This window comes from Electrophorus electricus, chromosome 4, assembly GCF_041902795.1.
Source record: "Electrophorus electricus isolate QZ-2024a chromosome 4, ASM4190279v1, whole genome shotgun sequence".
NCBI classification, from domain to species: Eukaryota; Metazoa; Chordata; class Actinopteri; order Gymnotiformes; family Gymnotidae; genus Electrophorus; species Electrophorus electricus.
Genome location: NC_137500.1, coordinates 31,668,939 through 31,685,396, shown reverse-complemented (window position 1 = coordinate 31,685,396; position 16,458 = coordinate 31,668,939). Strand labels below are relative to the sequence as shown.

The 16,458-nt window shown below is 46.2% G+C and overlaps 1 protein-coding gene across 4 annotated transcripts in view; it reads left to right on the top strand.

Annotated features, from left to right (window-relative positions):
• znf385b (zinc finger protein 385B) overlaps positions 1-15,707 on the top strand; it is an 88,930-nt gene extending 73,223 nt beyond the window's left edge. For all 4 annotated transcript variants that reach the window (XM_035520127.2, XM_035520126.2, XM_081713312.1 and 1 more), the window contains exons 5-9: positions 8,721-8,886; positions 11,938-12,240; positions 13,016-13,197; positions 13,762-13,860; positions 14,367-15,707. In XM_035520127.2, coding sequence (XP_035376020.1) covers positions 8,721-8,886; positions 11,938-12,240; positions 13,016-13,197; positions 13,762-13,860; positions 14,367-14,579 — 963 coding nt within the window. In that variant the 3' untranslated portion in view covers positions 14,580-15,707. The remainder of the gene's footprint in view (positions 1-8,720; positions 8,887-11,937; positions 12,241-13,015; positions 13,198-13,761; positions 13,861-14,366) is intronic.
• The last annotated feature ends 751 nt before the right edge of the window (positions 15,708-16,458 follow it).

Genomic DNA, 16,458 nt, shown 5'->3' with positions numbered 1-16,458 from the left:
TCATGTTGTCTGTACGTCCGTCCTCTCTTCGTGTGGTCCGTACGTCTGTCCTCTCTTCGCGTGGTCCGTACGTTTAAAAGCGGATGAGAAATGAGCTCTTTTCAGTTTCGGTTCACCTGTGCGTTTTCACGTCAGGTATTGCAGCCACTGCTTGTTGTGATTTTTTCCCTTGCTAATTAACCATTTAAAGCCTGATAATTGGCTGATTGCTTGAGCCATAACAGGGAGCAGGGGAAACGCTACCATGCGCAGCGCAGGTGTACCAAAGCACCAGAACTGGAGTGCACTGGCTTCAGGTTGACCCTGAGTCGCTAAGAGAGCCCCGTGCTTTTCTAAGCTCTCACTGGCTCTCGATTAACCCCAGATTCCAGATCAGTTCTGTAGTGACTGCTAGCGCTCTCCATTGCTAGAGGAAGCCAGATAGGAGCCGTAATGTATGGTAATGCTTTGCCCAAGCAATGATGTCTCTGCATCAACCCCCCCCCCCCCCCTAGCTCTCTCTCTCCCAGGAGAGGTCTTTTCTTAGTTGTAGTTTGTGTACTGCCTCATATTTTATTAATTTCACTCTATCGGGGAGGTTTTTCAGCTTGGAGAATATTACTGGTTTATAGTGTGTTTTTCGGTAAATGTCACTGTGAGTGCGGCGAACTTCTCCGATAAACGGAATTCTGCAGTGAGATGCACAGTTCAGCTAATCTCATTACATGATTTTTATGCACGGAAGGCATCAGACGTTTCTGTTCTGGCCGAGGAAAACTCTTCAGCTGCGGAGAACATGGGTCAAGTGTTGTGATGTTGGATAAATATGCTGGTGAATCTAAACGTCTTCAGCTGCTGAGTTTATGCCGTTACTGACTGCTCTTTCATTTGCCCTAATAACGCACCATCACATCCTCATTTTTCTTCTACAACTATCCCTCACTCCATCTATTGGGCAGGCAATAAAATGCCAGTGGTTTCACGGTGAGCGCAAGTGTGTGTGCACGAGTGTGTGTGTGTGTGTGTGTGTGTGTGTGTGTGTGTGTGTATAAACATAAGCACACAGGTGCAAATAGTTTTCCAGAGTAGTCGACACCCCTGGGCTGGAGGTGTGTTGTTGTTATTGTTGTTGTCGTCGAGTGTGTTCGTGTGTGTGTGTGAGTCCATCTCTAGAGGAGAAAGAGTAATTACCTGTTGTACACCATGTTGCCCCGCACTCTCTCAGCATTGATTAAGTCGTTTAATTTAAGATGAATAGCACAGGGTGGCATTGAGCCCAGCCCAGCCAGGCCTCCCACCACGATCCGTAATTGAGAAAAGGCTTGTGTGTGTGTGTGTGTGTGTGTGTGTGTGTGTGTGTGTGTTTGAGCGTGAAGCGAGCGCACGAGGTTGTGGGAGCACATGGCACATCCAGGGCCTGTGGAACACCTCTGCATGCGAGGGGAGCATCGGCCATGACTCCCACAGGCTCGTCCCCGTTCCACTGCTGCTCATGCCCACGCCGCGTAATTAGTTGATTGTTATTGACTTTGAAAGCAGCTTCATCCCAGCAGGGTGGAAAACACCCTGAATCGCAGCAACTGTAAGATATTAACTGTCTCCTCCTCTCTCTCTTTCGCTCTCTCTCTCTTCTCCTTTCTTTTTTTCTTCTCTCTTTCAGTAAGATAGGGAGACAGGGTAGTGGCATCAGAGCATGGTAAAAATCTAACACGGTTGCTTCTCACACGTTTCAGTAGTGATCACTCGCAGTGCCGTGTGTAAAGTTCACGTAGGGCACAAATGATTCTCAAAGCAGACCTCCTCCTGTAAAACCAACAGGGGCCCTGATGACAATACTTTTAGGTGTCTTGTGATCACCTGCACAGAACTCCACCCCGTGTGGCGTGCCTGAGTTAACCCTAAGGGTCACGACAGGCTTAGGGGTCACTGCGGAACATGAATTCAAGGGGCTCAATCTGACCTGGTCCAGCTCCTCCCATGTTGGTCTTCCATTGGTCTAAAAGTCACATTTTCCCCTCCCCCTACAGTTATGTCATACTGTAACATTTTATGCAAAAAGTGTAGTGGGTGTAGTCAAGTCCTGGCCAGTGAAATGAAAGCAGTATGGGAGGGGCTGGATCCCATCTGGTTTCTCTTCCTGGACTCCTGAGTCTGCTGCAAGGACCACCTCCTTCTGCAGTGCTGCGCCTATCAGTGTGTCAGAACACTGACCCTGGACCTTCTGGACCCCGTGACTGGACAGAGAGGGAGGGGGCTAGGGACCATTGGGGGGGGTTCAACGGGTTTCAACGGTGCATCAGGCAGGTACTTTTTGCTGTATATGGTGGTTTCTCACGCTCAGAAGTGGAAAACCTTCATCTCTGGCTTCATTACAGCCTAGACACTTCTCAGTTCTGCTGCCAGTGTGTGCGTGTGCGTATGTGTGTGTGTGTGTGTGTGTGTGTGTGTGTGTGTGCGCGCTCGTGGTGTGTTGGGTGGGGATTAGAAGCTCTGTGATGTAATTTAATCCTGTTCTTCAGGGCATGCTGCATATTGCCATCCTGTCCTATAGCCAGTGGTAGGAAACAAGGCAGGAAGTGTGAAGATCTCTGCCAGCAGTGTCACGGCTGAGGCCTTTTCTGTGATGATAACCCCACACAACCGTGAGGCATGGAAGGTGTAGTCTCAAGGATTATTTAAGCCTGCGTCTCCCACAATGCACCACAATGTATAAAGTATAAAGTCTGACAGTATGAACCCTGATTAGCCTCAACACATTTTGAGCTAACAGAGATCCTTACTTCTCTGCCTACTGTTAGTTGATGAGGATTGTTTTAAATGTGCCTTGACCTTTAACCTTCCTCGTTACCCTACATAAGGAGTTCTGAAGGACACATGCTGAGTTGATAAGGGACACAGGGAGTTGGACGGGAACTAGTCACAACTGACGCTGGGATACAAATGACTGAATAAGGTCTAGCGTAGAATTTCAACCACATTTACAGGATATAGCAGACGCTCTTATCCAAATTGACCTGACTTGAACCCCCGACCCTGGTATTAGTAGCACCCAGCTCTACCAGGTGAGCTACAACACTAGCAGGTGAGCCACAGGAAGAGCTTTAACACTCTAGCAGGTGAGCCACAGGAGAGCTTTAACACTCTAGCAGGTGAGCCACAGGAGAGCTTTAACACTCTACCAGGTGAGCCACAGGAAAGCTTCAACATTCTACCAGGTGAGGCACAGGAAAGCTTTATCACTCTACCCGGTGAGACACAAGAGAGCTTTATCACTCTACCAGGTGAGCTACAGGAAAGCTTTAACACTTAAAGTGGAAAAACACGGTAAAGTGGAGCAGTTGTTTAAGCCTTCAGAATCCCTGAGAAATAATGGAATTCCACATCCTGAAATATTTAGTTTATTTAATGAATGATTTGAATAATAGTAGACCTTAATATCACATTTGATGTTTGAAACCAATTAAAATTGTTAAAGTAAATTTCAACAGTTTGTAAAATTCCTCATAAGTAAAACCATTTTTTAAAAATTTGGTTTTTGTTTTATTTGTTTTATTCAAATTAATGATTACTAATTGATTATTAATGATGTAAAACAATAATTATAGTAACTCCTTAAGAACAACAAAGCTATCCAGTGACATTCCGTGGACTGCCAGCAGTACACACACCTTTCCGTAATTTGGGGCCTAAGTCAGTTGCTGAAAGGGCAGTACTGGTGTTACTGGGATTGCAGCGCGTGCTAGTTTACTGGGAGACGAGCCGAGATGTTTGGTTAAGGTGAACAGGTACCGTATTGGCTGGTTCTATCCATCGTTACAGACCCGCGCTGACTGATAGTCTGCATTCCGGACGATGTGCTGGTTGTGGAGTGATCGATGTTCTAAGCTCTCATCACACTTTACTAACCCTAACGGCAACTCTGGATTCAGACATGCTTACTATTAAGATTCATGTTTCCAGCAGTGTTTATTATTATTATTATTATTATTATTTTAATCCTCACAAAACAGGCAAGCTCATGTTTTGGTTCTTTGCATTTATATTTTTGTCATGATTATGTATTCCGCTAGAGCACAAAGCCAAGCTACAGGTCCTTTTCTTAGCGGAGACGTGACATTTTTGCAGATACAATGCACTGATTTAAAATATCTACAGTACCAAGAGCCTGGTCTCTCCTCTCTTCTCTTCTCGTCTTTTCTCTTCTCTTCTTGTCTCGTCTTGTCTCTTCACTTCTCTTGGGCGCTAGGACCAAATCAGCCTTTATCAGCGTTTCCAGCAAACACCAACATTCTTCAAAATGTCAGGCCAGTTGAACCAGGATCAAAGTTGAGATACATCCTAGACACCTCCCCACAATCCCCTTTGGGCTCAGGAGTCTTTGGTAGGCGCTTTTAGTGCGAGTAGTTTTTGTATTTATCCGCACGCCGTACGAGCGCGCTAATGAGCCAAACGAGCTCTGGTTCGTTAGAGAACGTTAGACCAACGCGTCTTTACTTAAAGGCTCCACTTGATTAACATTCCCTGCTTATTTTTCCTGGCTAGCCATTAGCTGATGGTAAAGGTATCAAGATAAGCAATGTTTTTCCCACGTTACGTTTTCCAGCACTTAATTAGCTATGAATTGCTGTGTTTCAGTCAGAGTGGTGTGGTGTCTGGGCATATTAAGAGGTCTTTGTGTCTTTAAAAAACATTGTAAGGACAGAGCAGAGAATCGCGGTGGCTGCTTGCAGGTAACTAGCGTCTTCTGAAAGCCCAGAGATAACAACACTGCACATTTTCAAAGAAGCGTCTGCAAAGCTGCACTTTGTAGTTGGGCACAAAAACCCCACGAACCCCATTCAGACTGTGCTACAGGAAATACACACCATCAGCTGGACCTTTGAGAAAAGCCGGTTTCCTCAGCCAATAACGTTGCCATGTCTTCAGATATGTGCTTGGAAAATGGACACGGCCTTTGAGCCATGCCGGGTCTGGCTGGATGGGTTGTGGTACGAAATTATGGTTGTAGTTATTGTGGGGTTTTTAGTGTGGGTAAAATGAAGGGGACAGAGATGTGTAGAGAGGTGGCGTCTGATGCCCAGGTCCTGGGGAACATGACAGAAGGCTAATCGTTCTGACAGCTTGTGTAAATACACACTAAATTCATGTAGCGTAATTAGCCCATTCAACTGAGACTACCTGAGTCGCTGCTCTGATAGAGGCTTCTGAGGCAGTGCAAACACACACACACACGCACACACACAAACACACGTATGCACGATTGCGCACATATTTACTCACAATATACACACACTCATGTATAAACACACGCATACATTGACTCACATTTTCATGTATAAACATACGCATACACATACTCAAGCATAGAGGTACGCGCACACACACACACACACCCACACACATACACACACACACACACACGCGCGCGCGCACACTCGCGCACGTGCACACACACACGCACGTGCACAGACATGCACGGTCGCGCATATATTTACTCAGGCTAATAAACACACACATGCACGCATATATACACACATGTATAAACACACATGTGCATACATTGGCTTACATTTTCATATATAAACACACATGCATACACATACTCAAGCAGACAGACACACACACATGCAGACAAGCTTCAGAAAGCACATATTCACTCTCACTCAACATGGGGCGCTGAGCCACAGCCATACTCGAGTACAGGAGGAGAAAGCCATGGAGGAGCAGACATGGGGAAGACGTCGGAGTGTGCGTGTGTGCGTGTGTGTGTGCGTGTGCGCGTGTGTGCGTGTGTGTGTGTGTGTGTGTGTGTGTGTGAGAGGGAGAGAGAAACAGCTCCATTCAGAACCAGACAAAAGCATCTGTGTGTGTGTGTATTTGTGTGTGTATTCTCTCACTGCACACCAGTGTTGTGGAGGATTGTCTTGTGTTTCTGACAGGTGTCTTATACAGTAGCTGAAGGCTAAATGGAGAGGTTCTCACACAGCTGTAGAAGAACGTCCTCACGTGACTCCCCACTCGCAGATGCAAATATCACCAGGCTTATTTCCCTCCCTGCTCTGTAAACCCTGTTCCCTGGTCATGTTCTCTCTCTCTCTCTCTCTCTTCTCTCTCTCCTCTTCCTTTCTTTCTCTCACTCCGCCTGCTTGTTGTAAATCCTCTCTGCAAATGATCCGTTTAATACGTAGCGTGTCGAGCCACACAGTGGAAGCGTGTGGAACACGCCTGCACCTCTACAGTGACATGACGACAGAGCGTCTCCATACAACAGGCTGTGTCATGTCAGCTCTGGATATTGGCGCCGGCATGGAGGGATTATCGTCACACACCCACCAAGCTTTGGTACAAGATAAAGTGTTTGATTTGTAAATATGTCTAGAATCTGGCCCGGCATCCATGCGCTGGTGACTCTGCAGGATGGGGAGGGCTTTGTGCTGCCACGGTAACCACTGCTCTCTCAGGTGCCACTGGTACAGCTGTATCAACCGGTCCTCACGTTGCTCACACAGACGAGCTGTGTGGACAGGTGCTATGAGTGTTGATGAACCTGGCTGTCTCACTCTTCTTCTTTCTCTGGCTGTGTCATGTCTCTCTGTCTCTCTCTGTTGTTCTTTCTGTTTTTGTGGGAAAATAAAATTTTTTACTCTTGTGTTTTTCATCAGACGTTTGTGTTTTCCATTGCCGTCTCACTGCTTTAAGTGTGCATACCACCTAAAGTCCATAATTTATCCTGAAAACGGTATGGAGTATACGATCCATCATAATGTGATTTATTTCTAACTGGAAAGCGATGTCGCAGAACAGTAGCAATGGCGTGTGCTGGGGAGAGACTAGGGCTCCACCTTGCGCAGTGATTCCCAGAAACTGCAGCTACGTCTCATGTGATCTTCAGCACGAGACGGTCACCTGCCTTCTAACTCACCACATGATCCGAGGGTTTAGTGAAGGGTTCCTCTAGGCTGCCTCCAGAGTAGTCCTATGTTTATTTAATTACATCAAAGCAATTAATTATTTGAATTGGTGAACGGAATTAATTGAATTAATTAAAGGAAACGAAATTGGATATTTGGAGGAGTGTTGCTTTAGCTCGGAGCACCAGATTGAGGCCAAGCTGATTGCTTTCCGTCTGCTCAGTGCCACGGTGCTATTAGCAGTGAGTTCTTCAGAGGGCTTTGTTTGTGTGATTCCTGTTTATTTGTTTTGATAACACAAATGTGTCACCGTTGAAGTTCCTCGTTCTTTACAGAGGCACCTCCAGCTGAACTTTTATTATGGCACGCTGTTGTTAATGTGTCAGCAGGAATGAAAGAAGATATATGGCAAGCCACTAGAATCTCCTTCTAAAGACTCTGATTTCTCCGAGTTCAGCAGCCAGACTCATCACTCTCAGGTTCTCAGGATTGTAAATGTTGGTGTGTGATCTTTACACGAAGACATTATTCCAGCTTTGCCTCCTCTGACACGTCATAAAGATTACAACGTTTAGTTTCTTCAGCAGTAATTCATAAAAAACTGAACGTTATATAATGTTTTATATATGTATGTAAATAAGCCAACAAAGTTTGAGGGCTCGAATACGTCCTTTAAAGAACTCGTGAATGGTTACAGAGTAGCAAAATGCTAAATAGAAGCTAATTAAGGGTAATTGCACAGTGTCTTGGTAGGATGTGTGAGACGTTCCAGCAGGGTCCATGTGGACTTGTCAAAGCCACAAGATAAATCTCTCCAAACCTGTAGTTAGAAGACGTAACAGAGTGTCTGTATCTGAAGTGAAAATCTATCACCGGGTCTGTAGAGACCTTAATGGCTTTGATCTCATGAAAACGAGAAAGTGAACCTCTAAAGCCCACGGCAGCCAGAAATTCAAGAGCTTTCTAATCCTCCAGAAGCGCGGCCTGTCCCTAAAGTCTGAAGTAGCCATTTTCCCCCGTAAATGAACAGCTGACAGAGACGCAGGTCCACGTGGAAGCTGGCCCGACTCTCTCGGCTGTTGCCTGCCTGAATGCAGCCTCTTCATGTCTGCTTTTTCTCTGCTGCAAATCAATTTAATCCAGCTGTGTGCTACTAAATCAATTTAATCCAGCTGTGTGCTACTAAATCAATTTAATCCATCTGTGCTCCACCACTCTCTGTCACACTAGTTTTACAGTAACTATTAATCTCCAATTTATCAGTCCCTGGTTTTTAACTTTTTTTTTTTCTAGGCCACTTGCCTTAGTTTTTCCCGTTGGACCTGTGTTTGTTTCTCAAAGCTGTTTGACGCCTTTGTGTGTTTGCATGTGCATGTGTGTGTGTTCGTACATGTGTTTGCGTGTGTGTGAGTGCGCGTGCGTGTGTGTGTATATGTGTGGGTGCATGCATTTGTGTGTGTGTGTGTGTGTGTGTGTGTGTGTGTGTGTGTGCACATGCTTGCAAGCATGCTTGTGTGTTTGTGTGCGTCTGTATGTGAACAGGTGTGTCTGTGTGTGTGCACGCATGCACGTGCATGCCGAGGTGTGTGTGTTTGTTTGTTTGCGTGTGTGTGTCTGTCTGTCTGTGTGTGTGTGTGTGTGTGTGTGTGTGTGTGTGTGTGTGTGTGTGTGCATGTGTCAATACCTTCCATGATGTTAGAGACAGTTGTTTTCCATCAGTTGTATATCAGTTGTCCATCGGTTGTTGTACATCAGATGTTGTATATCAGTTGTTGTCCATCAGTTGCTGTCTATCAGCCTGATTTGCGGTTGGCTTGTTGTTCTTCGTAGAGCCAGGCGGAGGCACACTACAAAGGGAGCAAACACGCCAAGAAGCTCAAAGCCCAGGAGACCACCAAACCAAGAGGTGGCCCCGCCCTCGATGCCACTGCACAGCCAATCAGCACTGTCCCCGCCCCCTCCGGCACGGTCACTGACAGCAGCTCTGACCAGTCAGGTTAAACGCAACTTTTGTTGTCATGACCTGCTCCGTTACCCTTCTGCTTCACTGGTTCCTCCTCCTCCTCTCCTGACCCTGGTGTTTGGGATGTGCTCTGTGAGCATGCAGCCATCACACTTTCTGTTTATCCCTGCTGCATCCCTATTTCAGTTTTTCTCTGAGTGTCTGTGTGAATGTGTGTGTGTGTGTGTGTGTGTGTGTGAGTGTGTGTGTTTCTGTGTCTGTGTTTGTGTGTGTGTGTGTGTGTGTGTTTCTGTGTGTGTGTTTGTTTCTGTGTCTGTGTGAGTGTGAGTGTGTGTGTGTGTTTCTGTGTCTGTGTTTCTGTGTGTGTGTGTGTGTGTGTGTGAGTGTGTTGTCATACAAGCACTCTCTACTCACACCCATTCGTCCACGTGTATTTTAGGGAGTGTGTGACGCCTGAAATCAAACACCCACAACTGTGAGTATCTCTCATAAGAGAACCAGCCTACGCTGACAGACATCAGCACATGCTGGCTACAGAGTTCCTTCAGATTCTGAACTGCTGATGTGTTGATTTCTGTCCTGTCATGTCTGACGTGAAGGTTTTGATGAGGGGCACGCACACACACACACACACACACACACACACACACGCAGTACTGGGCATTAATAGCTGTGGGCCATCTCTGTGTGCTTACTGGCAATGTATTTAATTCTCCCATCTCCTTAATTTCTCTTGATTTTGGCTCATTGTGCAGTTCAAGAACAACAGCAACAACATGATCTTTGTCTCAGATATAGATGCAGATATAGAATGCTGTTATATACAGTCCCATGCACCCCGAAGCAAGATAATCTGACATAATCATTTCCTGATTTAAGATATGGACTGGAGCGCAAAAAACAGACACCACAGGACTCTGGAGCTGCATATCCCTTCTGTCATCTCTCTCTCTCTCTCTCTCTCTCTCTCTCTCTCTCTCTCTCTCTCTCTCTCTCTCTCTCTCTCTCTCACTCTCTATCCCTCTCTCTCTCTCTCTCCCTCCCTCACTCTCTCACTCTCTATCCCTCTCTCTCTATCTCCATAGACTGGTCATGCTGCTCCTCATTTCTTAGCCAGCTCTGCTTCTAATTGCTATGCAGCGTCCCTGATCGAATCAGGCCAGATGAACATCAGGCTGCTTTGCAGATGGCTTGTGGCCCCTCGCTGTCATGGCCGCGTCTGAACATAGAGCTGCAGTCGCTCCCAGACAACAGCAGCAGGCCTGACTCTACTCTGACTCTACGCTGACTCTACTGCTTGCTCTGACTCTACTCTGACTATACTGATTCCACTGACTCTACGCTGACTACTGCTTGCTCTGACTCTACTGCTTCCCTGACTCTACTCTGACTCTACTGATTCCACTGACTCTACTGCTCGCTCTGACTCTTACTACTCCCTCTGACTCTATTGCTCGCTCTGACTGTACTGCTTCCACTGACTCTACTCTGACTCTACTGCTTCCAGTGACTCTACTCTGACAATACTGCTCACACTGACTCTACTCTGACTCTACTGCTTGCTCTGATTCTACCTGACACCACTGCTCCACATAAAGTGCAGGGACTTCAGGATCGTTAAAGCTACTCAGGTGTTTTATGTGAGAGTGCTCTCTGTGATGACGCTGAGCTGTATCTGTGCTCTCTGACTCAGTGAGACAATCTGGATTACACTGCTGAACTGTGGCCCCTCTCCCTGACTCAGTGAGAGCCGCTCTGGAGATGATTCCAGTATAAACCAGCAGAGGCGGCCGTGCTGGCCATGTGTCGTGCTAGACTGGCTTTGACCAATATTGTTGTTGTTGCCATTTTTCCCCCCTCTGTGATGAGTTATGGTGTTGTTCCCCTGTTCCAGTAGATGTCAGAAGTCTCCAATTTCACCACAGTGGGTGTTTTTCAGACACAGAGCAGAAACACCGCAGTGCAAAACAAAGATAAGACTTCAGACAAGAAGTGCATGCTGAAGTTAACTATTGGCTTTGTGTGTGTGTGTGTGTGTGTGTGAGAGAGAGAGAGAGAGAATGGAGTGGGAGGTACAGGAGTAGCAGGAGTTTGCAGCACTTCCAATCTACAGATTGAATGTAGCATCAGTAGACGTTTAGTTGTCGTGTGATGGTGCTGTCAGTTCACGGTAGCCCTGGAGGAGACTTCAGGCAGGGAGTCGGAGGCTAAGCCCAGAATGACTGCAGCAGTCTCCCCCTGTGCCGAGGACAAGGTGCTCCACTGCTCTGACATCACGCTCAGAGTCCTGGAAGGCTCCCTGTGGCACGTGGGGGTGGGGTGTCACTTTAGAGACTTCCAGTCCTGATAGCCGTGGCAGCATCCAGGCAGAGGAGGTGGCCAGCTTAGCTGCTGCAGCTCTGTCGATACAGAAAGCGGAGCTCCCGCCTCCAGGGATGGCCCTTATGCAACACACACCCCAGTGCAACACCTCTCTGCAAGCACACACAGCAGAGGAGTTAAGCACGAGTCACTGAGCAATACAGCGTTCCACAATCTTCAGAACTAACTGTCAGCTCGTCTCTTGGCTCTCCCCCTTTTTGCCCTCTCACTTTCTCTTGCCTTTCTACTTTCTCTTTCACCTCTTTCTGTCTCTTTGCCCCCTCCCCCCTTCTCTCTCTCCCCCCATCTCTCTCCATCCTGTCTCTCCCCTCTGTGTCTCTCTCTCTCTCTCTCCCCAATCTCTCTGTCTCTCTCTCTCTCCCCAATCTCTCTGTCTCTCTCTCTCTCTCCCTCTCTCTCCACTCTTTCTCCCCTCTCTCTCTGTCTCTCTCTCCATCCTGTCTCTCCCCTCTGTGTCTCTCTCTCTCTCTCCCCAATCTCTCTGTCTCTCTCTCTCTCCCCAATCTCTCTCCACTCTTTCTCCCCTCTCTCTCTGTCTGTCTCTCTCCATCCTGTCTCTCCCCTCTCTCTCTCTCCATCCTGTTTCTCCCCTCTGTCTCTCTCTCCCTCTCTCTCCACTCTTTCTCCCCTCTCTCTCTCCATCCTGTCTCTTTCTCCCTCGCTCACTTTCTCTCTCTCTCTCTCTCTCTCTCTCTCCCACAGAGAAAAGCGTAGAACCTTCTGCCGCCCTCAGTGCCTCGGCTCCCCCGCGACCCTTCACCTCCGCCACAGCCGCTCCTCCCAACCCTCCTCCCATGTCCGTCCTCTCCAACCCTCCGCTCGCGTCGTCCGGTCAGCCTGTGGAGGCGGCTGGTCAGGCTCCATCGCTGAGGAGTGCCCCCAAACCAGCTGGCCGGGCCGAACCCGGCCAGGAGTCCGAGGAGGAGAAAGCCAAGAAGCTTCTCTACTGCTCTCTATGCAAAGTTGCTGTCAACTCCCTCTCACAGCTGGAGGCTCACAACACAGGTTCTGAAAACATCCCCCCCCCCCCCCCCCCCCCCGCTACCCTGTGGGTCCTGGGTTTCTCACTCTCATTAACACCGAATGCTAAGAATGCCTGCAACCTGTGAGAAATCTCAACGAGCGTGTTCCCTGGTGCGTTTGTTCTCTGGCAAGGACACACTTAGTCGAGTCTGAACAATCCGCAGAGGTGTTAGCTGATATATTTTGAACATTTGACCAGATGCATTTTAAATTGTCTTAAATGGAACAGAAATGCAGGCTGGGTGTTGCGTCCCCCTAATCACATCCTGGAACACGCACGCTGAAAAGAAATCAGCGCTGAGACTGGGAAGAGATTCACAAGGGGGTTACAGCCACATTTATCAGGCCTCTAGGCACTGAGCAGCACTAGATCTTTCATCCCTTTGGTTTACTACATATTTGTTGTGCAATTATTTGCTATTTATTTTGATTAATAATATTTACTAAGCCAGTTGTGCAGCATTTATTATCTTGGTATTGTGTGACATGAAATATCAACATTAACATTTTCTGATTCTGTCATTAGGAAAAATCTTATTATTGTTTGATTTTTATTACTGAATCAATTAAGTAAATATAGCTTGTAGAGGAAACACTGTGTGTGTGTGTGTGTGTGTGTGTGTGTGTGTGTGTGTGTGTGTTGAAAGACCTCTGAATTGTCCTTTTGTCTGGAAACTGTACAATTTTGACATCTACAATGTCTTACTACAGTACACTAGTTCCTCACTTGGAATATCTGTATATCTATATTTGGCAGGTTCAAAGCACAAAACGATGCTGGAGGCCAGGAATGGGGCGGGGCCTATTAAGGCGTACCCCAGGCCTGGGTCGAAACTCAAAATGCAGGCCAACATCCTGAAAGGCTCGGGCTTACAGAACAAGACGTTCCACTGCGAAATCTGTGACGTGCACGTCAACTCCGAGATCCAACTCAAACAGGTGCGCTGCAGTACACGCGTATCCGACAGGACTCCAACGTGCTAGCTCTGCTGATGACCCATGACCTCTGTTTGCTTTCACGTACCGTTAGCATGCCACGTTAGCACCCACGGCTGAAGTATTATCCTTATTCTTCCCAAAGATTTCTGTTCCAAGAGTTTAAAGTATAATTGAATTGAAGTCACCTACCATGCGTTTGTTAGTTGCTATGTGAGCGTTAGGACTGAACTCTGCAGTAGAGTCAACCTCCAAAGGCAGGTTCCCTCACCTTCCCATATGTTTAACAATTACACTTTCAACATTTCACACATGCTCTTATCCAGAGTGCTTTATATGTCCACTTGGACAGTGACTGCTCTGTGGTGTTCCCATGACCTTGGTGTTGTTGGCACCTTGCTCTAAAATAAATATACATATACAGCAATGATATTTTATTTTCTAAAATCCATTAAAATGTGTCCCCAACCCAAACTGCTCACGTAGCATGCGTCTCCGTCAGTAAATGTGCGCGTGACTTGGCTGGATGAAGTTCTGTGAATTTTTTTCTTTCTGTCCGTTCCCCAGCACATCTCTAGCCGGAGGCACAAGGACCGGGTAGCAGGCAAACCCCTGAAGCCCAAGTACAGCCCTTACAACAAGCAACACCGCGGCTCCATCTCCCTGGTAACGCTTCACCTGAGCACCTCATTACCTGCGGCGCGCTTTAAGAGCCACTCGTGTTTCAGGGGTCAGAGGTCGTCAGTGCAGGACGGTTAAAACGTGACTCTTCACTTCGTCACTGGCCCTGGTGCTTCACGCTTAGGACGGACAGCTTTTATTCCCTGTTCTCTTCCAAGAAGTCCTCAGTTAGGAAATACACACCCCCCCCCCCCCACACACACACACACACACACACACACACACACACACACTTACACTTACACTTACTTGGCGTTTTACATTAGCTCCAATGACAGTGTCACAAAAGAAAAATGTTTCCATAGAACAAACGCAGGTAAACATTTAGTTTAAAAGTACCATGTTTATAATTATCGCTATAGCAACACCCACACTCACAAAAGTGTCCACAAAAGTGCCAGCAAGTGAAGGAATTCACACCTGAATGAGACGGCATAGACTTACAGTTCCAAATGTTTCTTCATTAGCTCCGTTTCTCTTCTCTTCTGCAGGCTAAGCTAGCCTTTCAGAAGGACCTGATGAAGCCCATCTCACCCAGCTTTCTCTCCACACCCTTCTCCCCTACCACGATGCCCTCCATCTCGCTACATCCACGCCCCAACGCTTCCATCTTCCAGACTGCCACGCTGCCTGCCTCTTTCCTCCGGGCGGCGCCAGGACCCATTCGCCCCTCCACCGGCTCGATCCTTTTTGCCCCTTACTGAGACCCCACACCGGCCTGGGGCGGGCGGGAGAAGCACCTGGGTGACCATGTCGGACGGCCCCACCCCTGAGCACACAGGCCTCGGAGCCGCACCCAGTGCCGCATGCCCCGCCCACCGGCAGAGATGATGCCCAATCGGCTGTCAGAACTACACGGCCATTAAAATAATAATTTTTTAAAAAATCAAAGAAGAAAACGAAACAGAAACTTCTTTTCCTCAAAGTTCCAAGCTCTTAGGAGCTGCTGGAGGGCGTGTGGATTCCCGCAGAAGGAAAGATTTAAAAAAAATGTTTGAACTGCTTCCTGATTGACTTGAATGATCATGGTCTTCCTATTCATCTGAACCGACAGTTCCACATACGCACGCACACACATGCTGTAATGGAAATGACGCTGAAAAACAATCGAAAAATCCTCAATTCATCGGGGAGTATGTGTTGAGTCCGTGGCTCGATGTCGTCAGGGAGTCCATGATGCGGTTTTGGCCAACGTGCTGTCCTGTGTTGTGTAGTCGGTGGACTTACCCACACCTGCTTTCCACTTCCCTTCCACAACTGTTCTCTTGGTTTCTGCGCTGATGTCGTAACTATAGTTTCCTTCCCATGGCTCCCAAAGAAATTTCATCCTTAACTGCTCAGTTCATATTAAACTTGGTCCATGTTAAATCTGGTTCATCCGCGCAAACACAGAAAAGATGCGCACACGTTAAGGTTGTCAGCTGTCCCGTTTCCATTTTTAACAAAAAATGAATTGGATCCGTTTTCTCATATTGGAACCTTCCGGACAGCCACAGGTCTTTCATCTCTGTGATACCTTCATTTTGTACTGAGGCTGCACTAATCTGCAGTTCTTTGGCCATGCAATAATGTACAGTGTGTTCAATATTGAATTCCCCGTAGTGTATTTAATGTTTACCTAAGATGTTGCAATACTAATTGTACTTTATGGTGTGGAGGAGATGCTAAGACACATAGACACATTTATTTGTATTTTTAGATCAAAGAAAGAGAAATTACCATTCACAGATAATTCTTTATTTCATAGATCATCATATGTATGAGAGTATGTACATAAAGATATTTCATTTTCAATAAAATAATATATTTAAATGATTTTCTTCCAAAACTTATATTGTACAGTACTTTTTCGTGAACAGAAGATCCATATTAAAATTTTCTTTATGCTTTCTAATAGGACAGACCTAAGGATGTATTAACATAAAAAACATGCTAGATGAAAAGAAATTTCCTGTCCAAAATGTACAGTATTTATTTTGAGAAACATTTTTAATGATGCAGTCGATCCAGATGCATTTCATCTTATTATTTCGATACAGATTTATTTATTTGTTGGTTTTTAATATGTGGTGGATGTTGGTCTGTTATTCCTTTGTGTTTCTTTTATTAAACCCCCAGTCTTGAATTATGGGAGATTATCGGGTTATGTTATAATATATAAGCTTACCTTTTAATAAAATTGTACTAATCATTTTAATAACTAGTGGGTTAATGCTTCTAGAGGTTGCTGTGTTTCAGTTATTAAATTATTACTATTAGTATAATAGTTGCAAAGTAATATAATCGTTGCTAAGTACCACAAGTCTGGAAGTGTTAACCCATGACTTTTTACAGTGTAGTTTTAGAAGCAAAAGTACGCTTTCTTATATACATGCTATACCCATCGCATAACATCGTGCTATTATTTCCAAAGGGAACACATTGATAAGGTACAGGAAGTTGGTTCATTTTATTTGATTTTTTATTTTTTTTTTACATGTTACTTATTATTTACTTTTCAGTTTTGCAAGGCATTCCCCATTTAGGCATTCTGGTTCATCACCTGCTGGTGGCCCATATAATCCTGTTATTTACCTGTTTGTT